The 23,255-nt window shown below is 38.6% G+C and overlaps 2 protein-coding genes across 2 annotated transcripts in view; one reads left to right on the top strand and one right to left on the bottom strand.

Annotated features, from left to right (window-relative positions):
* The window catches only part of CLNK (cytokine dependent hematopoietic cell linker), a 30,630-nt gene extending 22,063 nt beyond the window's left edge, over positions 1-8,567 (top strand). The window contains exons 12-15 of the mRNA XM_076335951.1: positions 1,871-2,004; positions 2,382-2,459; positions 2,591-2,746; positions 8,385-8,567. Coding sequence (XP_076192066.1) covers positions 1,871-2,004; positions 2,382-2,459; positions 2,591-2,746; positions 8,385-8,531 — 515 coding nt within the window. The 3' untranslated portion in view covers positions 8,532-8,567. The remainder of the gene's footprint in view (positions 1-1,870; positions 2,005-2,381; positions 2,460-2,590; positions 2,747-8,384) is intronic.
* A 799-nt stretch (positions 8,568-9,366) lies between these two features.
* On the bottom strand, positions 9,367-22,582 carry ZNF518B (zinc finger protein 518B). Its single transcript, XM_076335950.1, has 2 exons — positions 22,538-22,582; positions 9,367-15,739 (listed from the first exon to the last, which is right to left on the bottom strand). Exon 2 carries the CDS (start codon positions 15,530-15,532, stop codon positions 12,287-12,289), a length of 3,246 nt encoding a protein of 1,081 aa, XP_076192065.1. The 5' UTR covers positions 15,533-15,739; positions 22,538-22,582; the 3' UTR covers positions 9,367-12,286.
* Between the last annotated feature and the right edge of the window lie 673 nt (positions 22,583-23,255).

The following is a 23,255-nucleotide window of genomic DNA, read 5'->3' as shown; positions in this document are numbered from 1 at the left end:
TATACAAATATCCTTTCTTATCCTATGTAAGTATATATTTCTCTCTTGGATATTTTTAGCTTTTATTGTTGAAAACAAGTTATTTTCTGTTCAAAAATCTAAAACATTCTTCTTTAATTTCTCGGCGAGCTGTTGTTAACTCCATCCCAGCCAGACCCAAACCACAAGCATTACAAGAGAATTTTCCAGTTCTTGTCCCACAGTTTAAGACATACCAGAAAAAAAATTCTACAGAACTTACAGAGCACCGGTCACAAAGCAAACATGGTCCTAGCTGTGGGGTCTCTTTTTAAAAAGAAAGTATCTGGGGATAGCCAACAAAAATGCAATGTGAACCCAAATGCCAAAATCAGGATCCATTAAGCTGAACGGTGACATATTCGCATTTTGACAACGTAAACTGATTGCAGAAACAGACTGTGCATATCTGGTCCCAGACCCTTTGAACAGTGATTTCGTTTCTGAACAGACTGATTGCCTGCTGAAGATCATGGCTGTTTGTCTACTGAGATCAGTGGACATTGTTTACTGTCTTAAAAACAAATGTAATGCTGTTATAAACCAGAACATGGTACATGTATGCATGAAACAGTGAAACGCAGTGAAAACTATTATTCTTCTGTGAAAGATTGTCTTCCAAGTCGAATTTCTTTAATATTCTGTCATATGCTATGTATGGGCAGAAAAATAATAAACTGATAAAGCATGAACAATAGATAAAACATAATGAAATACCGCTTTGGCAAACAGTACTGTCTCTTGTGACAGTAACCAGCAGGAAAAGATGGAAGCCATCGATAATCACATTTTTCTCATTTATTCTTACAATAGACACTAGGTCATTTCTCCCACCAGCATTGCATGAAACAAACAAAAATGCTTTCTGTGGTAGAGCAGGATATGATGTATTTTATTCTTCAGTTAACCATTTTTTCCCCATGTTGTGTACCTGCAAACTGCATTCGACCTATACATTGAAAGCACGCCATTGCTTTTCTCAGGCTGTTTCTGCTGCATCCTCATCTGACCCAGCCTGCCTGAGCCTCCCACATTAACCCACGCCTGGTGTTCCTGCCCCATCCCCTGCGCTGGCACAGCTCCCCAGTGACGTGGCAAGCTGGGTCTGGCTGGTAAATGGCAGCCCTACACCTACAGACTGCAAACAACATTTGCTTTGAGGATGGTTTTCAGCTATCTAAGCTCCCTCGGGCAGCTGCCTTCTCAGCAGCGCCGTATGGAGCAGGAGCACGCAGCTGGGGACCACCTTCATCTTTTTCTTAATGCAAGAGCAACCTCACTTCTTGGTCCTAAATTTCTTAATTGAAACAAGTCACAGAGCAGACTGAAATTCATCAGCATGGCAGAACCTCTGAATCCTTTAAGGTTTCAACAGCTTGGTGGAAACAATGCTAGCTGGCAATGGGATAATAAGGGGCTTAAATATAATCCAACATAACAGCAGTTCCGATCCAACACAAATACAAGGGGCTCAAAAGGTGAAAGTAGAACAGAATGAACCGTTACACTTGCCCCATATGTATTCTTTTATTTAGCATTTGCTATTTTATTAGTAGTTTATCTTTAATATTTTACTATGTTTATGTGCGCAAGAACCTGGCAGAGTGATGTCCATTAAAAAACATCAGGGAACTAATGTGTTAAATCTCTTGGGGCATGAATTTGAAATCACTGGTGCTGCATTAGCACACCACCACTCATAACTGACAGCTCTAAATTTTAAAGGTTAGTATACTGTATTTCTAAACTGTAAATGCTATTCTCAGTCTTACTAAGTAAAACTGATAGGGTAAAATGAAACTATAACTTAAGTTTAAAAAATACGTTTTTCTTTCTGAATTTACTTTTACAGGGTCCATGTTAAATGTAGAGAATTTGTCAGTGAAGACGTCACCACCTCCTACGCCATACACAGCATGCAAAAATAAATCAAAACATTCACTTGTAAAATGGGAAATGCAGTCTCTCACCCAACCCACTGAAAAGGTAAAGAACGCTTCACTTCATAAGGAGACAGGTTTTTAGAAAACAGGATTATCGCTATGGGGCCCACACAGACCATAAGAACTGCTGTTTACTGAAAACATTTCCCGGAGAAGTTAAATGGTCTGAAGGCTGTGGGTATTCAGCACCCCTGAAAACAGTCCAGTGTGAGCTCTTGAAACCACGGATAAGAATTTACATGTCTAATTTGATTCAGATTTCCTCACAGGACTTCTCAATATAGATGCATTACAATTACTTTTATAAACTGTGCTAAACTTGCTTTAAATGCAGATTAGATAGAATCTATTTTCACCGGCTTTTGCTTCTGCCAGCTGTGGTTAGTTTCTACACACTAATTATACTATCTTAAAATTAAGGATTTAAACAAATATGAATGGTACATTGGAGAATATGATCGCCACGAAGCAGAGAAGGCACTGTTACAGGAAAACACTGTAAGTACAATTTACCTCAAAACCAGGGGTGTAAACTCTTGGAGAAAACATCTGTAAACTGTCCACAATGGCTTACAAGTTTTTTTTGCAAACTAACCATATAATCCATAATTTAAATCTGTGTCATACAGGATGAGACATTCTTGGTTAGAGATTGTTCAAAGAAATCAAACGCTGAACCATATGTTTTGGTTGTCTATTATGGAAGAAGAGTATACAACATTAAAGTACGTTTTCTGGAAGAGAGCCAACAATACGCACTGGGAACAGGGCTCAGAGGAGATGATGTAAGTAAAATCCCATCTAATGTTATAATCTACTGCTTTTATGTCGCACTCCACAAGTTCTTAATACTAAAGATTAGTTATAAACTCTCCCACATAACAAACTTGCTGTTTCATTAAAGTTTCTTTTAAAATACTCTTGTTTCAACTATGTCTCAAAGTTTCAAGCAACTTCAAGATAACAATTTAAAACTGAATTTTACCTACCATGCTCAAATTCAGATTTAAATCGATGTGAAAATTTTCTAAGTACTTACAATACTTTTTCCTACTCAAAGTAACACCTGCAAAGTAAAGGGGAAAGAAAAGTCCTCCCTTTCCAAGTATACATATTATTTTAGTGTATTTTTTAACTTGTTATACTAAGCAGATATTTTAAAATATACACAACTCCACATACCTGACAGCATGGCCTGTTGCTGTTATTGCTGCATAATATCTCTTATTGTCTGTCTCTCATATAGCAAAAGGGGAATCAGTATCTTTTAAAAAAAATGAGGAAATAGAACAAAAATTGTCATGGATATTCAGAAGCAATTAAATCATATGGATCCCCACCAATCAGTCTTTCAGATATGGTAAATCTGAATTAGAAAATCCTTTTAGATTAGCAATGCTTTTTTACATCATTAAATTCAATTATATTCATGGTAAGAGTCTAATTCTTATTCTACCTATATGGTTAAATAACAAATACTGTATCTGCATGTCTTCACCTTTTTTTTCCTGTGTGAAAAAGTGAAACGGTCATCTCTACAAAGATGTGATACTCACAAAAAAAATTAAAAGAAACTTAAAGAATGCTCAGCGAAGCATGAAATTCAGCATAAGGGAGGACCAGCTGCACAGCAAAAAAGCAGAGCAACAAACTATGAGGGTTATTAGCTATGTAAATGACAGAAATCCAACTAAGGTGGAGCAGCAAAGCCTCTGTAGCTGAATCTTCAATTATGTCCTTTTCACACATGCCAATACTTTCAAATCTTATCTTTTCTATAGATAGACTTAAAACAAACTGAAATCAAAACTGACCCAAACTAACTTGATAAATTTGGCAGGTCCAAGATTTACATTTGGATTCTTATTAGAAAATGTGGGATAGGATTCATGAGCTTTCAGAGGTGAGGGGCAAGGTTTACTGGCAAGTTGTTCTTCAGGAACACTGGTTTAGTAACGAGGGAAAAAAAAAAATCCTTCATTGTTCAAACACACTGAAACAGTTTGGGAAGCAGAAAATTGAGAACTGCACTGCTGGTACTATCACCCTGGCATTGCTGTAGTGAACCATCTGTAAAACATCATCTGCATTTCTGAACTGAACCTCCCAGATAATTTCCCAGAGTTTTAGTATGATTTAGGAGAAAGCAAGTTTAGTTTTCCGTGGTTCTTACATTGTTTAGTCTTCCTGTAATGGCCCTGACAAAAAAAGGCTCAGATTAGAAACAATGACTGACTAAAAAAATGGAATGGAACTTAAATATGGTACACTACAGGATAATGTAGTATGTGTACGGTACACTACAGAATGAAGACATAAAACTAATTTTTCATCATTTTAACAGATTTAACAATTAAGGCAACTAGAAAATTACCCAAATATGTGAATTTTTACTGAACTAAAAGGAAGGAGAACACAATCCCTCCCATCTCAGGAAATACCAAAATATGACTTTGTTGTACGTTCCAACTTGTGCACAAAACAGTGGGTCTGGACCGACAACAGTCAAATTGGAAAGTTACAATTCCAGAATAAGGATTTCAAGCACCTAGCTAATAACCAACAGAATATCTAAGACTTGGCTCTACCAGGCCAAATCGGTAATCATGACGTTACCTTAAGCCTTCTTTTTTAAAATTGAGTATTCTTTCTCTTGAATTCAGAAATCTTCCCATAGATCAACTACAACAGAAAAATTTCAGAGTTCTTTTACTAGTCAGCTACGTGTAGTACTGGGGAGCCACAGAAATGACAGCCTCCCACTTCTATGCATTATTCTCAGCAGCAGACATGAAAATAAAATTAACACTGGACTGGGCACGAAGCACGTGCAATAATGAACAATCAATGGCACCAACCTTGCTCAGCAGGGCTACTTCCATCTCAAGCAGTCTGAGAGGATTCCCCAAAAATGTTCTTTCTTGAAAACTGTCATCTCAACTTCTGCAGCTCACTTAAGGTTCTTACCTCAGGAGGGTGAAAACAATTTCTAAGGCTATGAATTACAGCAAAATTGCTGCCTATAATTTTCCAATGCCTATTAAAATGCTTTCCAGAGTGCTCTGCATTATCTCTCCACAGGGAAACCCTTTGTTATGCCACATTTTGCAGTATGCAATGCAGACAGACCAGCTGCTTTATCTAGATTAGCTGAATATCCCTTCTTCACCTGCTAAAGAGAAAGCAACCTAAACAAGAAGAAACAGATGCAGACCTATTACAGTTCTCCTCAGTTGTTCATTTTATTCAAAGGCTCAATCTTACTGAATTTCTGCAGCATGTTTTCACTTTTGGATTAGTCTATTTCCATCCATTAAAAACTCTTTTTTTCTTATACATAATTATTCAAAGTTTTCCCCATCCAATTGCAACTCTTGTTTTTTTCATATACTGTTTATGAGGTGTTAACACTTTGTATGATCAAAAAAATTTTTGATTAACAATTTTTTTATTAATGCATTTAATTCAACTTTTGTGAGTGCATCATTAGCTCTCATATAGCCTTCTAAGGCCATAAGGGGGGAAAAAAGCATTGTTACCATATTTCTGTCTATTTTAAAAAATTGTCACTTCTATGTCAATGTGATGGTGATCAACGGCAAGTAACTGAAGTCCCATGCAGCTAAATTAGCATCAAGCCGGAATATAATGAATATGAGCAGAGAAAAAAAAACAAAACAGTTAGAGCTGTACACTTTGCTAGCAATTTAGCCACAGATGTTCACATCTACATATATATTTCATATATTATACTGAGCTCACTAAAGGCCAAATCACATAAAGCTATAAAGACCAGATCCCTAAATGGGACATATGTGGAATTCAGGCATTTACATTTAAAACTGCTGTCCTGAGCACCCTTTACTTTGCTATTGCCTTCCCCCACTCCACTCAGTTTTCAGTATTAAAGATCCAGAGATACCTGTAATGCTGCTTCTTTTCATGTACCCAGTTCTTTTGAAGATAATCAAAACCTTGCTCACATTTAAAGCTGATCATGACACAAAATTTAAGTATTTTTCTTATTGCCTTTGCAAAACTAGATCTGCCACACACAAAATACGTGTTTTTAGCATGTCTGCAGCATCAGGCTCAACTCACAATGCAGTACCTAAAAATCAAAGGTAGAAGTAGGCTCCTCTTCAACTCAGTGCCTGTTTTACACAGAAGCTTAGAGCACAGCCTGACGTGTATCTCCGGATCTCGCTGTTCTGGCCACTGATGTTTTCTCCACCCTCACCGCTCCCTATCACTATTTGCAGCTACCTTTCATTTTCAAATCATTGGTCATGCAAGTCATATCAGTTCAACTCAGTTCATTTCAAAGTGAGTCAAATGGATTAGCTCCAGCTACCTTCATCAGCCATTAAACTGGCCTGACTCTTTAGAGGAGATGAGGGAGCACTTCCACAATGTCTTCGACTGACAGTGTTATGTCAAAAGTTACCGCCAGGAAAACGGGCACAGTGAACACCTGTCAGGGGATGCCAATACTTTCAACTAAAAGAGATGTTTACAAGGTAAACATCTTGTCCACAGCTTAAATGACAGTTCAAGGATGAACTGTTCTCATTCAGGATGTGCGACGTATTCCAGAGTCCTACCACCACCCCAATGCAATTCAAAACTACACTTTTCAGGAGCAATCCTTGAGACCCTATTCCTACCTCCCCAGAACAGTCTGAAGACCAGCAGATAGGACATTCCTAAGACAGCAGAGATCTGTTTGAGTCTCTTCAGACAGTGAAGGGAAATGAACAATTCTGAAGTACTGAATTTTCTTCATCTTTATGTCTTTAGGTGTCTTTATGCCTAACAAAGTGTGGGTTTCCATTAAAAGGGCCAAGGACGAAAAGTTCTGGACCATCAGTGTTCATCAGTATGATGTCTAAGTCAACTTCATGTTCTAGCAGCCATGAAGAGACTCAGAGGTTAATATTTTAAATCTCACTAACTCAAATAAGAGTACAGGATAACATAAAATAGGAAAAAAAATATCTAAGTAAGAGCTGAGACATTTTTCCCTCATTACCAAAGAGCTACAGCTTAAAGGTACAGTGATGAATACTGTGACATTAGCCAAGTGGAGCCAAGTTAAGTTTCCAAAGCAGATAAATAATTACAGTAAGGCTTTTTAACTTTCTAACCAACAAAAGACATTAGAAAACAGAAAAAGAACTGGTGCTAATAAACAGTAAATTGAGAATAAAAAAAAGTTAGGATTACTTTGGTATGGCATGAAATACAAACCACAGTTTTGCCTAGACTTCTAGTAGCAATAGTGATCTTGAACATAAGGCAAAGACAAAATGGCAAAGTGGAACAAATGTATACAAGTAAAAATCATAAAAACAAAACTTTAAAAAAATAGCACACTAGTTTCGAGATCTAATAATTTTCATCTTAAAATAATACAGGAACAGTTACAGCAAATCACAGATTTAATCAGATTCTCTTGTTATAAACTAGGTGTGGATCAGGTGGAGATGACAGAGACTACCATGAGATACTATCACATATACAATAAATGTCCACGCTTACAGTAAATGTGATAGAATATAGATACAGGATAAGTATTAATGTCACAGTAAGCTTGCATTACTGTGTACAGTTCTATTGATTTAATACCAACGAGTCCAAAGAATAGCTCAAGAGGAGAAACACTGGTGTGATGACAGCTTAGTGGCATGATGAAAGCTTACAAGTCACACACACAGGGAAGAGAACTATTTAAACTGAGGGCTGCTAACCATTGGAATGGCAGGATTAAGAGACTCCCACCAGGACAGACGAGGATAAATACCTTGGATAGTTTTCCATTACTGCTTGATCAGTTCAGGAATCTCAAACCACACCTTTATTAATTTAGGAACGGACTTGGAAGATGTCATTGTTTTGAACACCAGAGAACAAGACTAATAGCCTGCCGAGAACCTTCTTGTTCCACACTTTAAAGGGATTTTATAGCAATTTTCTCAGTAAACTGAATGGGAAAATAAAAGGTACATTTAAAAAGGCACGAAGAAACTTGCAGTGTGAAGTATCATGTACTGCTAATTAAGTGTAACTTTTGAAAGTTAGTAATGATTTATAGTTGCTTCATCTTTTCAAAATCTATCATCACATCTACCATCACAAACTTTTACAGGTGGTACTGCATTCTCAGGGTTTAGACGTGCTCCCCTTTTGCCCTAAGCAGCCAGCTGCTTTCTCCTACACAAGACAGAGACACAAAGGAATTAAGAGGATTAAATTCTGGTGCTTTTCCTTTTATGATAGCTTCCATCTAATCTAATCATAATTCTATGCAAAATATTGCCTATTTCTAATGCTGTCATTTGCAAGTCTTTTAATGTTATAGACAAAAACATCTGGCAATTCCATTTTTAATCACTGATTACAATTTCTCTTTCTTCCCCCCAGAAATTTAATTCTGTGAAAGAAATCATTGACTTCTACAAATATGTTCCCATCACACTCATTGACGGAAAGGATAAATCAGGACTCCAGAGAGAACAATGCTACCTTACATATCCATTCAAATTGCGCAAAAGATGTTTTCTGCCTTAACGTCACCAACTTGTTTGTATAGATTTAAACAGAACAATTATTTAAATGTCTCAAAAATCATATTAACCTTTGAGTGAGGAGCTCCCCATAATATTATGAAGCATTCTAAATGCTCCACTAAAAAACTTCTCTCCAACTAAGAATAATAGATCTACTCCATTTTTTGATTCTTGTCATTTGTTTTAACTTTGAGGATACAGGTAAAGTATATGCCATTGTACTAATTCACAGAAAAGTGTTAAGAGAGACTGACTCCTGATATCTTGACAATGATTGCACAATTTGCTTATCTTGCACCGTACCTTCTAACACAAGACAAAAACCAAACTCAATCTTGCTTACCTAAAGGTCACTGAAGCTCAGTTAGTAGCAAAACCTAAGAAAGCATACTACAGTCATATAAAAAAATATTCTTGCTTTTAAAAATACACATGAAATGCTATTTATCTCAGTATTCACTGTTTAACAATTTCATTCGGTCTGCATGTGTGTTTGCACAATAACAAGCTGTGCTCAGCAGCCACTGAAGTCAGTGGGTGTCAGCTGGTGCTCATAGGTATTGAAGCAGATTATAAAGCTAGCTCTAATTATGTAAATTCTATTACTTAACTAACACTTAATCGTTAGCTTAAGCAGCAGATACTTGTATTCCATATCTGAGCCTTCAACCACTTACATAGTAGGACCATTATGCAAACAGTCCCTTTGAATTCATACCATGTGCAAATATAGAGATAAAAATCATCAGTAGGAACAGTAGATGTGCTTCAAACTCAGCAAGAAAACATGTTCCAGTGTGTATCAAAGATGACAAGAAGGTGGTATTTTTCCAGTAAAATATGGTAATATTTATTCATATAATTTCAGTTTTGGAAGGCTTAACTAAATTGATTATAAATATGAAAGGCAAACATCAGTATTTTTCTGCAAAGCATCCATAGTCTTCCTTTCTAACCACACTCAAGTGGTTTGACTAGGTAATTGGAATATACCAAGAAAGAAACCTCAGTTACTTTAGCCTTACAGAATAGAAACAAGAAGCCCAAACAAAACACTGAAGCCCAAAACATGACATTCCAACCCAATTTATGATGTAGCATGTAGTGGCACAAATGATCTCTCAAAAAATTTAGCAGTTGGTTGTTATTTCCTTGCAACTTTTTTATTTCTCAATGCTGCACCAAAATGCAAGAGAATATTCATTATAATTATTTCTCTCAAACGACTGAGACTGTTAAACTTGAAGGAAATTACTCTGACATGACATTAGCTAATAATAATGAAAATTAACAAAACAGAAGCTGCTAAATAGTTTGGCAGAGCTCAGAAAAAGGAAGAGAGGCATGACATAATCTGCTTTAAGAGTTTCATAGCCACCATACAGTTTAACTTGCAAAAGGTTTTCATGTTAAAACAAAAGAAATTTTCTAAATTAAACCCCTGAAAAACACACAGCTTAACAATTTAGATAGCAGATTATGGCAGTGACATACAAAGCTTAGCAGATGTTTACTACAACAGTAAACTTGCTTACAAAAGACAATTATTAGTAGTATACTTAAGCCACCTAGAGTTTATGATGCTGAGCAGCAACACTTCCCTGCCCTCCCAGTACAGCTTTCATAAGGAATGTTCTAATTTTACCAGTGACAACTCTTACGAAGCAAATTCAAACCTGTTTATTTAGTAGCTTCTACAGAAACAAAATTAATTCAAACAGTAACCTGGACTGAAGGAGTTAAAACAAAGGAGGAATTTTAACCATGTTTTTTATGTTAAAAATTTTGATATTTATTATATGTGATAAGCCAGAATTTTAAAATGGAAGCTATTTTCACAATCAAAAATGTAAATAGTACTGTAAGGTTTGGCATCAAAGTATATGAAGTGAAAAAACCCTCTAGTGTACCCATCTAAAAAAATATAATTCCATTTGAATACAAAATGAGAACTGTCATTTCATTATTACTGACAAAACAGACAAAAGGAACTTTGTTCTGTGGAACAGGTTAGTCTGATACAAATGATACAAAAATTTTCCATGTGTACATGATGAAAAAGACCTGACTTAAAGCACCAACTATCTGAAGGATTTTAACGCTGTATTGCAAAATGACTGGAAAGCAATGTTTTAACTCGTTTTGAAAATAAGCCTCAGTCAGATGTAGTTTTAAAATATTTACATTTCAATACAGATACGATACATACTTTATCAAAACAATGTATAATCTGCTGGAGTATATAAAAAAATATTCCCAGCTTAAACTGTTTACAAAAATGCACCAACAGTGAAAAGAGTTAGGAACTACCAGTTTTTCAAGAGTAGTCCCAGTTCAAACATAGAACACACATCCAGCATTAGAGTCAGTATTGATTTTCTTATTTGTAAAAATGTAAGAAGTTATTTTAATTGTAAATGTGCTTCAATATAGTTCATTCTGTATGATTTAAAATTGACAAGATGAAGAAAAACATCTATTGTTCATGTACAGAAACATTAGACTTCAGCATCATCCATCCCTCTTCTTCACTAAAAAAACTTGAAATTTGGCCCTGATTTAGTAAAGTGTTTAAGCAACTGGGCAATGTTTACACTGCACTGAAGTCAGTAGATACACGTTAGACGTACATATGTAACTAGGCACATGCTTGTATGAATTGAGACCTACAAAAAATATATTCTAACAACATCTAAATTCTTAAGATTAAGAAGGATGAAAGATTGCACTGAAAATCTGGTTCAACACTGTCAATGTAAAAGCTGTGCAACATGGTTTTTCATTTTGAAAAGTCTTCATCTTCAGCAAGTTCCCCCTGTAAATAAGGATTAACGTACCGACTAGAGTTCTAACCAAATGCCCAATTCTGCAAATGTGTTTCTATCAGGCTACACACACATGGTGGTAGAGGGTTTATGTTTGGCTGTTACTTCCTTAGATTTCAGAACAGCCTTGAGACCATATAGAGAAAAGCTTCTCTCTCCTATCGGTCCAAGCCTGAGATATTTCTGGCTCTGCCTGCTCAGAACAAAGATGGTAAAGAAAGCTGACAGTATTCTGCTCTCTTTGTCACATCTACGCAATACAGGCTAGGTAAAGACTAAGTACTAAACAAAATTAAACTTTTTAGTGCTATCTGACCTAGTGGGAGTAACTCTGATCCCACAGATTCTTCATTTACACCCTTATATCTCCTCTGAAGTCAGCAGAAGTGTTTTTGTTTCACTGAAACAGAGTACTTGCATTTAAGTTTTACTTTTTATGCGTGGTGCTTAATTTGCCACTAAAACCTATGATATACATTTGCTGCCCAGAGGATCAAAGGTACTTTTCAGTACACGTATGCTTGATCTCTGAAACACCATGCTGTAAAAGCAAACTAAACCCTGTTAAATTTACAAAGATCTCATAGCCTAAGATTTTTATCCATACAGACCTAGCACAAACCAGTTACAGCACAGTATCCTAGCACAGAGAATGGTAACTAGAAAGATGCTTGCATAGCAAATCTTTTTCAAATTTGTCCTATGGAACAGATGAAGTTGACCTCCAATACAAATTTCAAACATGAGAGTGCAAAGTAGTGCTTAATCCTCACTATCAGCTTCTCTCTATCTCTGTAACTCCGCTCTCCTCTCCCACTTTGCTAACAGTAGAGACCGTTTGGCAAAATAAAGCAGTTATTTCAATCTTACTTTCCAAGCAAGTCAGTGGCACTCATTAAAATTAAGAGGGGAAACGCCCCTAGTCTCTCAATTAATGCTTTTTTGCTGGAAGAGAAAGAACATCCCAACCCTTGGTTGCCTCTGTCAAGTGCCTCTGTCCATGACTTATCCATTCTTCTTGGTCCATATATACTCTTCCACAAAACCAACACTTAAACATACACTGAAGCGTTTCAGCTGGTGAAGTTTCCACCACCTGGTAGTTGTTTTTATGGGTCTTTTTTAGTTTCATTTTTAGCATACTCTGCTTTTTTGCTTGGTTTCCTGTCTCAACATTTTGAAGAGTAAGACGCTTTCGATAACGTTTGACACCAAGACAACTACTTGTCCTTTCTGATAGAACTACTTTCAGGACTTGACCTTTATACTTGTTGATAGTCTTCATGACATTAATTATCTCTGGCGAGTCAACGTCAGGATGGTTTAGTACCACAACTGGCTGGTTACGCCGAGGGCATTTTATCAACTGATTCATTCTCAGAGGGACAAGCCGAAGACGTCTTGCTGTCAACAGATATGACATGTCAGAACCTGAACTGGTTTCCGACTGAGTTCTTGTTTTCCTCTTAGGAAGTTCCCTGAAGCTTGCTTGTTTCACCTTATTTTTGGGACCTAGTTGACTTTTTGAATAGGGTTTGCTTTGCTTACTCACATCGCTGCTTTTCTGAAATGGTACACCAGTTTGTTTGCTATTATTTTTAATGCTTGCCTCTCGCTTTGGTCTTTGCCTGAGTGATATACTTCGGGACTGAGCATTCAGTTCACTCTGATTAGGCAAACATGGCAAATTACTGCTAAGTGTCTCAGAAACACTGACAGGAACCGGGCGAGGCAGAAACATTTCATTGCAATACTTAGAAGGAGCTGATGTTTCACTCCTGTTTTCTATTCCATTTGATTTTTGACTGCTAGTAGCATTCAGCACTCTCAGCATTGTCCCTTTGGGGATAAACACTGGAGTAGCAACATGGGAATTTTTAGCTACCCTGCTTTTAGATGTTCTTGCAAATGTAAGCAACTGATCTTTACTGTGTTCTTCACTACTAATCACACTGCTTCCACCATGCACTGGAGGCAAAGACGCAGACTGTTCCACTTCAGTGGCACGAACAACTCTCCCACAGCTTGCTGCATTTTCTTGAGGGAAAAGCACCTTTCTACTAGAAGCTTGACATCTCAAAGGCATGGATTTCATGTTAGATTCAGCAGCGGACATGAGCTGAGCAATCTTTCTACACAGCAGCGTTGCTGGCTTCTTACTGCATGTTGTGTCATCCCATCTAACACCCTCTGGAACGTTTTCAGCCCCAGAGCTAAGAGAAAATACAGATGAAATAACAGGTCCCTCAAAAGGGTTGCCTTTATTTTCCATCTTCTGTAGTTCTAATGATTCCAGAAGAAGATTGTTCTTTTGACTTACGGTTTCAGCTCTCTTTACTTTGCTAAAGCCAAAAGTCATGTCCTCGCAAGGTGGAGTTTTAATGACATGAAAGTTTTTTCCTGCTTCAGAAGATGTAACAGATTTTTTATCAAAACCCTTACCAGCTAGATGTGTTTCTGTAGAGCTGACTGGCAGACTCCCACATTCTTTGTCATCCCTCTTTAGAGGCAATGTATCCTTTTGTTTAAGGACTGCAGAAGAAGAGGAATTTTTGCCCTCCTGAGCGGCCTCTACTGAAATGTTCTTGGAACTTTTCTCTTCAGAAATAGCATATTTTGGAGGGGGTATATCCACACCTTCTTCATAACAATACAAGTCATAATGTAAGTTATTTTTTCCATCTACTTCCCACCTTGAGGATTTAAGATCACTTTTTTTTTCAGTACTATTCATCACCAGAGATGGAGAACAAAGTTCTATAACACCTGAATGGACATCAATACCTTTCACCAAATGAAAGCATAATTTTGATGCATCTTCCCTCTGTATAGATACAGAGTTACAGTCTGAGAGTTGAGAATCGGAAAAGCAAAGACATTCAGAATTCTTGTCATAGGTACTATCCAAATTAAGCTGGTTACTAACACTGGATAATTTGTCTACATTCACTTCCATGGTTAGTAACTCATTTTGAGATACAGAACATGTTTTTTTTCCTTCTGCAGATCGTTCTATATCTTGATTCTCAAGTTCCTCTCCAGCAGCGTTTACAGGTTTGTAAGTTGCTTCTTTCATAGGAATCAGTTTAAGAACCAACTGTTGCGCTCCATTCACTATTTTAATCTCTACTATCTGAGCTAAACAATTAGAAGGAACTACAAGTTCAGACGGTGCAACTACTGTTAAAGGCATCCCAGGTTGCAAAGGCTCTGTTTTTGGAGAATAAACCTCAACTTCAACACTTTGATTCTCACATACGCTTATTTCAGATGGCTCCAATATTGTTTTATCCTGGACTGATGCTGTGTTTACGCTACATTCTACATCATGAGAGGAACAGACTGTTTTAGTTACTTTATCTGGAATCTCACAAACCATATTTGAAGACAAATTTGAGAGTTTATTGTGAAAAGGAATTTTATTGTATTTCTGCTTTTCAAATAAAGTGCTTTGACTCTGCTTCTTTTGCTTGTGGTTTATGATAGTATTTGACAGCCGTTTTGTGGGCGTTTCATGTACTCTTCTCGTATGTTTGACTATATAGTCATGTCTAACAGCACCATATTCACAGTATTCACACTGATACGGAAAAGTTCCAGTGTGTTTCACCAAATGTCTCTGGAATTCTCCTTTGGTGTAGGATATGTAACTACAGTGGGAGCAAATAAATTTAATTTCTTCATGTTGACCTACATGCTTTTTATACTGCAAAGGATCCTTTGTTGAAAATCTACATTTATCACAGTAGTATTTACCTGGCAGAAAGTTTTTAACTTTAAATGTTTGCTGGGTTTTACTTGGGGATTTTTTTTCACGTTTTTCAAAGTCTACAGCATTGGCACCCTCAGGAACAAAATGGAAAGCTGGTGGTGTAATATGGCTGCACTTCTTGCAGATGAAATGTTTGTCTTCAGTCCACCCAAGCTTCTTATGCTTTTCTATATCTTGCATTGAAATTTTCTGAACACTTCTGCATTTTATACAGCTTATCAGTGACAACTTATTATTCTCAGCCTCAGTCCCTTGGTAACAGCAGTTTTGGTCATCATCCCCTTTTGATGGATTTGTTTTATCCTCAGAAGATTGCTTTGGGGATGTAGTTAAGGAATTATTTTTATCATTAACTTGGCCAGAGTACAATCTTGGTAAAATTTCCCTCATTTTTTTCAACTGCATTTCAGAAGACGTGACTCTGCACCAGTTTTGTCAAACACAGCAGCAACAGACAGAATGTTTTCTTGATATTAGTCTTGTGTATGTTGCTTATCAATCAATCATTCAGGCCAACAATCTGCAGAATACACGCTTTGGAAGAAACGGTGCTCAAGGAACTGCATCCATTTTATAGTCCATGTTCTTATTTTATTCAATCAACTTGCAGCACTAAAGAATAAAAAGCAGAAGATTAAGTCAGTTACAATTCACTGATCACTGAAATACAATGAACTAATAATTGAACTATTAGTGGACTACAGCTGAATTACAGAGTGCAAGTCTACTGTTAATATGCCACTGATTGTATTCTGCACATACAACCATTAACTCTAAGCAAAACAGACCCAATCAAATAATCCTTTAACATTTGCTCTTATTCAAAATGTTCATAAATTCATAAAAGTATCTGCTATGCATCAAAACCTAGGCAGTTCATGCCATTTCTTCCATGTCATGAAAAATTTTACATTTAAGAAATGTATTTATAAGCCTAACAAGAAAGACACTTGGTAACAGAACTGAGCAGCAGAATATGATTTTAGTTCATATACAGCCCTTAACTCGGGAAAAGATATTGCGAAACACTGCAGGTGCCACTCATTTGTGAATCCCAGCAGGAAAAAGGAGAGTGACTGCAATGGTTACTAGAAACACGCAACTACAAGGTTTTTTTTAAATATAAGGATTTTTAAGTTAGCATGGAAATTCCTGAAGTACAGAAGGAAGTTCTTTTCTAATCAGGGCCAATGTTTCAGATCCAAAGTCTTGAACACTAATTCATAACAAGGTGTGATTTATACTTCACATGTTCTCAAAGTAATGAAGTCAAAACAATCTGCAGCTGCAAAATTAATTACTTTCACTTCTATTAATATCACAGTGTAATCACTTCTGTATATGTGGACAAGCATACAAGTAATTCACTCCATCCTGATAATACAGAATGTGTCAATCAAGCAAAATAAACAACAGAAGGCAGAGGGAGAACAGTAATATCAGTGTAAAACCACCACATTAACTTGTGCAGCATATTTGGCCCCACAGGTTCCAGCACTCTTACTATCTCTTTTCTATATTCAACATGAACAAGATCTCAGCCTTTAAGCTTTTGCCAAGACTATGAGACCATTGTTATTTGGAAAATAAACAACTAAATTAGCCTTTTGAGACATACATAAAACAAGATAAAGTCCAAAGCTAACAGCAACAAGTAAAATCTACTCAACACCTTTCTTATTCAAACATTCTTACTTACAGACATACTGTTGCACAGATCTGCCTTCACATATAGACCCTATTTCATGAGATTATTTCTAGATTCCTTTGGATTTCAATACATCCTACACAAGGCTTCTGCTTCTGAAATCCAGTTCCTCTCCAAGTCTATCTACAGAGAGCAGGCCTGATTTGGGCTCCAAAAGCAAAGTGCTGAGATCACCTAAGTAGCATCCTATTACAAAAATCCTACATGAGGAAAACTTTACACTATGGTACATCTCCACAATGGCTTGACAGGAGTAAGCCTATCAGTAAGTCTGATCCGGAAAGTTTTTCTTGCATCTCCCTGTGCTCCATCTGCCAATATCCCTAAGTGCTACAGGAATGCTGCCCTAAAGATGGGGCAAAGAGCAAGTATACTGATGTAACCTCAAACAACAATAAAAATAAGTTAGAAAATTAATTAGGGACAACATAATGGGCTTTTCACTCTTTAGCAGATGGATGGCTGCACATCTGTAAAACTCCTCAGTAGGTAGTTCTTAGGACTGTCGTAATCTCATCTCATTGCAATGTAGACAGCTGTACCTCCCTAAGTGAAAAACCTCTATAACCCGATGTGAAAAACAAATCAATGGCAACCTCCCAGGAAGGAGGAAAGTATACATGACTACTGTATCATGATCGGAAGATTTTTTTTTTTAAGCAATTCTAATGTTGGTAACATTATGGCCTCTATTATCCAGATTCTAAAAAGGAAAGAAAAACAAATGTTTCTGGTAGTCTCGGATGGACCATTCTTCCCCTGCTAATATCACTTCTTAAACTGAAGGTTAATCTTGTTGATACACAAGTGTGACGGTAGGCCTATGTTCAGGAGATCCACTGTTTTATTTCAGGAGAAAGATAGTAAGAGATCTTGATAAGCCCAAGATCCAGATCAAAGATGCTTTAAAGATTTCTATACAGCTTTAAGAAAGAAATAAAATTGCATTTGAAAGGAAAGGGTGAAGTTAGATCAATATTTGCCTTTTTTTGCTGTTAACAGCTATCCATTGCTGCTGAAACTGCATTCCATATGAACTGACCAAAAGATAAGCATTGAGCACTTCATGCCGTCAACATCCTTGACCACAAAAAACAGTATTAAAGACATGGAGAGTTTTCTTAAATTTTTAACACTGTAAACTTCACCTTATGGGACAACATGAAAAAGGATCCACCACTTTTAAAGAGCAAGAAAGTACAAAAAACAGTCAAACACTTTAAGAATGCTTCAATTTACCAGACAGATCTGGGTTGCTCAGTCCAAGAGGACACTAGAAGAATTTAACAAAGGTAATTCAAAGAACAGGCTAGTAATCCTTCTAAAATTTCCTAACTCAAATAGCTTTAAATATGAAAGTGAAAACAAATAGGTATATAACCCCAAAACCAAGCTTTCATTCAGACCTGTGACAAATATCATGTTGCTAGAATCCTGGTTTCGAATGTTGTTGGAGTTACTGTGACTGCATTTCAGATGTAGCCAGCAGCCAAGCAGCCACACAGCTGCTCACTGGCTCCCCACCCCTCCCTGAGTAGGAAGTGGAGTGAACTGGAGTAAAAGAGCAAAGCTTATGGGTCAGGACAAAGGCAGTTTAATAGATGAAGGAAAGACACAGGGAGGTGATGCAAAGGAAATCACTCACCACCTTCCACAAGCAGACTGATGCCTGGCCAGTCTCTGAGAAACAGCCACCTTGGAAGCCAACCCCCCTCTCCCATTCTTCTTCCTCTACTTCCAGTTTTCATTGCTGAGCATGATGTTATATGGTATGGACTATCCCCTTGACCAATTGTGGTCAGCTGTCCCAGCAGCGTGCCCTTCCAATCTCTTGCCCACCCCATGCCTACTCACTGCAGCAGAGGCAGAGAGGGGGAGAGAAAGAAAACCTTGACATTGTGCAAACACTGTTCAGCAACAGACAAAACACTGCTGTGCTATCAACAGTTTTAGCCACAGATCCAAAACACAGCACCATACAGGCTGCTATGAAGAAATTTAACTCCATCTCAGCCAGACTCAGTACCAGGTGAAAAAGAACTGAATAACCATGTGATGCTGAAGCAACACCACTGTTGTCTCCCTAGCTATTTTTTCACCAGCCTTTCCTGAACGCTGAATAGTTAACAAGAAAAGTTTTGATGCAACCAGTTCCACTTCATCATTATATTGGATAAAACAAGCCCAAAAGTACACTGTAATTTCATTCTTATATTAAAAAAAAATTTGCTTTTTCTGGTTACTTCAGAAAAATGAGACCATCAAGGTACACAGAGAGGCGGTGTCATCCAGCATCCATTCACTCCATACAAACGGTGGGAGCCGGGGGGGTTGGGGGGGGGGGGGGGGGGGGGAATTCCCCTGAAGATTTGTTTTGATATTTAAAGTGTTAGCAGAGAGATACTTCAGAAGATTTAATTAAAACATACATACTCGATTTTTCAAGTTACAATCAAATGCAGAGCACACAGACCAATCCAAAGATATCATTAAAGGAAGACCTGAAAGTCTACATGGAGTCTGAATGACAAACACAAGAACAGGATAGATGAAGAATAGAGTAAGAGATACTAGGAGTGTTAAAATCAATTCCAGTCGCTGTCTTCACAGGAATGGATTCAGAAAAAGTTTGTGAAAATACTTTGAAATACAATAAGGTACTTAAATTAGGAGAAATTAAAAAAAAATTAGAGGCCTTAGTAGTTTTGAAAAAAAACTGGAAGCAAAAACTTAGAGGCACATGGAAAAAGGACAACATAGGGATGATAAACCAAACTTTCTCATTCACTCCTTCTACCAAACACCTGCAATTCAGTGACATTAAAAACTGGGCCATTTAATAAATGGAAATATTCCTGCCTTTCACATAACACTAGTGTATCTTGAACCTTGCTGCTCAAGACACAGAGATCAATAGATCCACAGGAGTCAAAAGGCATTCCAAACAGTGGATATCACATTTACATAAAGGTTAAAAAACAAAGACCAATTAAAACCAAGAAAAATAGAAAAAAACATCCTCTGCAGCCTCACTATGCCAAATTCATCCAGTACAAGGTATTTTGCACTGCAGCAGATTACAGACCACTGATGTGGCCACTGTCAGACAGGAATTGCCAGTGTCTTCCCATTATTCTATACTCCTGAAGTTTCCATTTACTTCAAATACATTAATACTTTGTTCATCAAAGAAACATATTTATTTTCCAGTGTTTTAGTTCCTTTTTTAATCTGAAATTCAATGTTTCTATCCATGAGTGTGATGAGCAGCATGCATTTATCATGTGTTATCAAATAAATAAGACCTTACTTCAGCAAAGCACACACCTCTCACACTAAGTTCACAGACTGCATCCAACAATCAAGGCCTGCTTTGGTACTGAAAAGCCCATATAAGTCGTCTCCTAAGAGAAAAGTTTAAACAGAATTGGAAGACACTGTGCGTCACTGTATCAGGAAGATACAGCGTGTAAAATTTGAGTCTCTGTGAAAAAACTTAAATCTCTGCATATGCTTAAGATTGCCTTGCCTGTATTTTACAATTATATACACCATATACTATCCATTTAACATTGACTGACTATCTCTGTTAAGCAGTTAACTGTGCTACTGATCCAACTACGTAGCCGCAATTATCAGTCATTAATTTTAGGCCTAATGACTGGGAGAGATCCAAAGTATAACGTACTGTAATAATTAAAAGTACTGATTTTGTATTAAAAACAAACTGTTCAAATACACCAAAGAAATTTTATCTACAATTATTTCTTCTTAAAAAGACATTTTGTTTCACAATAACAGCTAATCACAGTTGTAACACTTTCTGTACCTGAAATTCACATGAATTTTTTCCATCAACATGAATAAGGAATGTCAATGCAAAGAATTAAGAAAAGCAAAGACCATGCACCAGGTTTTCAGAGCTTACTTTTATTACAAAATATACAGGTATTTCACTCTACAGAAAAAATTTAATTACGTTCAAAATTTTTACTACTTATGATATAAAGTTATGCAAAATACCAATTAAGACTAAATCACTATTTTTAGAATGGATAGGTGAAAAACTGTCCAATTTATTGACATTTATTGGCATTGTAAGAAGTCAGGTATGTATATGGACTACACAGTATTCTATGGAAATGGAGGTCTGCTTCTCCATGGCTCTAGGACTGAGGCCTAGCTTTATTTGTACTTGAAAGATACACATTTCTGACGTATCATTCAATTGCTTGGCGGTCTTCTCACAATAAGCTAAGCAAGGCATTCTCAAATAACTACTGTATCGAAAGTAGTATTTTAGGGAGTGCTCAGAGATGTCTATACAGTTGTTTATCATTACATGTATGATCAGCTTTAAAATTTATACTGCACGTTTCATCATTTCACATAGTTTACAACCATTTTCAAAATCTCTCTGTATATCCAAAGCATACTGACCAGTATTTAGCATTACCTTACTCTAAGCTTTAAGGCCTGTAAGCAATGAAGCAAGGAAGTATGGCACTGAAGAAAATGGGAGAGGAGGGGGGAGAGTCCCATTAAAAGTACATATCCCTCTGTACCCAGTTCTCAAAACACTCATGTAGATGCTAAAATTCATTTCTACAGGTTTAATTCCTGCTAAAGTCAGCCACATACTGTGTGTGCAAGAAAAGGGCCTTGACTATAACCATTTACAGTAGTAACAATGCAGAACAGAATGCTAGCAAAATCCTGCAAAATACCATTAGTCTTCTTAACAATAAAACAGACTTTTTTTATGAAACGTGTATTTCCGGACACTTCGGCTACATCCATGATAACAGTGGATCGTTTATTTAGAAGAAATCCAAGTCATTTTATATGTCTAAATTATCTTGTGTCCAATGTAATACTTTCTAATGATAGATTCTATTGCAACAAAATTTAATGTAGGATTTAATTAAGCGAATCTTATGCCCAAATAGAGCTCTCTAAAGAACACAATTTACATACAAAATACAGGATGTTCTATCCTGCTCAGTTACTAACCCGAAAGCTTCTTTTCTTCAGGAAGAAGACCAAGATGACAAACCTGGACAACAGCTTTACAGTCCAGTCGAGTCTAAAGCAGTCTGATGGCGTCCACGAGACAGCAGCACCCGCCAGCCACCACCAAAAAATCCCATTTTCTTGGGCATCCAGCCCACCCACGCACAAGCGCTACCACCTCTCCGGGGAAGAGAGGCCTCCCTCGCTCGGGGCCCGTCTCCGGAGGCCAGGCCCCGCTGCTGCCCGGGCGAAGGCGGCCGGGCGGGTGGCGGACCCTCCGCAGGCCGCGCAGACCTCCGCCCGCCGCCGCCGCCGGGGAGGCGGCTCCGCCGCGCCGCCGCGCAGTGCCGCCGCCGGCCCGCAGGGGGCAGCACCGCGCGGCCCGCCGGGCCGCAGCCCGCGCTCGCCGCTGGGACCCCCGGCCCCCCCGCGCGGGCAGGCGGGCAGGGCGGCGGCGGGCAGCCGACAGCCGCGGCGCTGGGCCGGCTGGCACAGGCCGAGGGTGGGGGAGCCTCACCTGGCTCGGAGGAGGCCGAGGAGAAAAAAGGGCTGCCTCCCTCAGGGGCAGATCCAGCCAGCCGCCACCGCTCCCCTTGCCTCCAGACGCACAAGAAACGCAGCGCCGATCCTCATCCTCATCCTCCCCGACCCGCAGCCCCCGCCCTCCCGCTCGGCCCTGAGGTACTTACCCCAGCGAGGGCGAGCCCCTCGCCGCCGCCGCCTCAACACAACCCCCCGCCCACCGCGGCGACGGAACTGACCTCAGCGGCCGCTGCGGCGCCGCGCCGCCCCATTGGCCAGCGACGCACCGCCGCTCCCGCCGGCGGCGCCGTGTAGAGCTCTACTGAGGCGCCCCGGGCGCGGCGGCGGCGCAGGCGCGCTGCGCGGCCCGGCCCGGCCCGGCCCGGCGGGGAAGGCCCCGGCGCTGAGGTGACACCTCGAGGAGCCCCGGGGAGCGCAGCCTGCACCCGCGTGGGGAACCTGTCACCCGTGTGGGACCCAGTACCGCGCAGGGAACGCAGTACGAGCCGTGGGGGAAGAGGCTGGGCTGGTGTTGAAACACCTGCAAGATGGCAGGCATAGGTATATAAGAAGGTGCACCATCGGGTTGCTGCCAGCTGGCTGTCCCTCAAGGATTCTGACAGGACAACAGGCCGAAGAGCAAGCTGTTGTTCCCAGTAACCTCTCTACATTCCCCCCAGCACTACCGTGTTTTAATAGAATATGGCGTGGGCACACATTTTATGGGGATTGCTCAGTTAAGTAGCACGGTGACGTAGGAGTTGCATCTTTTCAGATGCTTCCTATAAAATCCAAATTTCTCTTTAAATGAACTGTTCTTAGTCAAATTTGAAGGGAGAAAAAAGGATTTTAACTGCCAGCATCTTGCCGTCTAAAAGTACCTTT

This window comes from Aptenodytes patagonicus, chromosome 4 (assembly GCF_965638725.1).
Source record: "Aptenodytes patagonicus chromosome 4, bAptPat1.pri.cur, whole genome shotgun sequence".
NCBI lineage: Eukaryota > Metazoa > Chordata > Aves > Sphenisciformes > Spheniscidae > Aptenodytes > Aptenodytes patagonicus.
Note: the sequence above shows the minus strand (reverse complement) of the source record. Positions and strands in the feature narration are given on the sequence as shown.

Bases quoted from the DNA above. Each gene is read 5' to 3' on its own strand.
- ZNF518B (XM_076335950.1), bottom strand. From the start codon at position 15,532: ATGCAGTTGAAAAAAATGAGGGAAATTTTACCAAGATTGTACTCTGGC.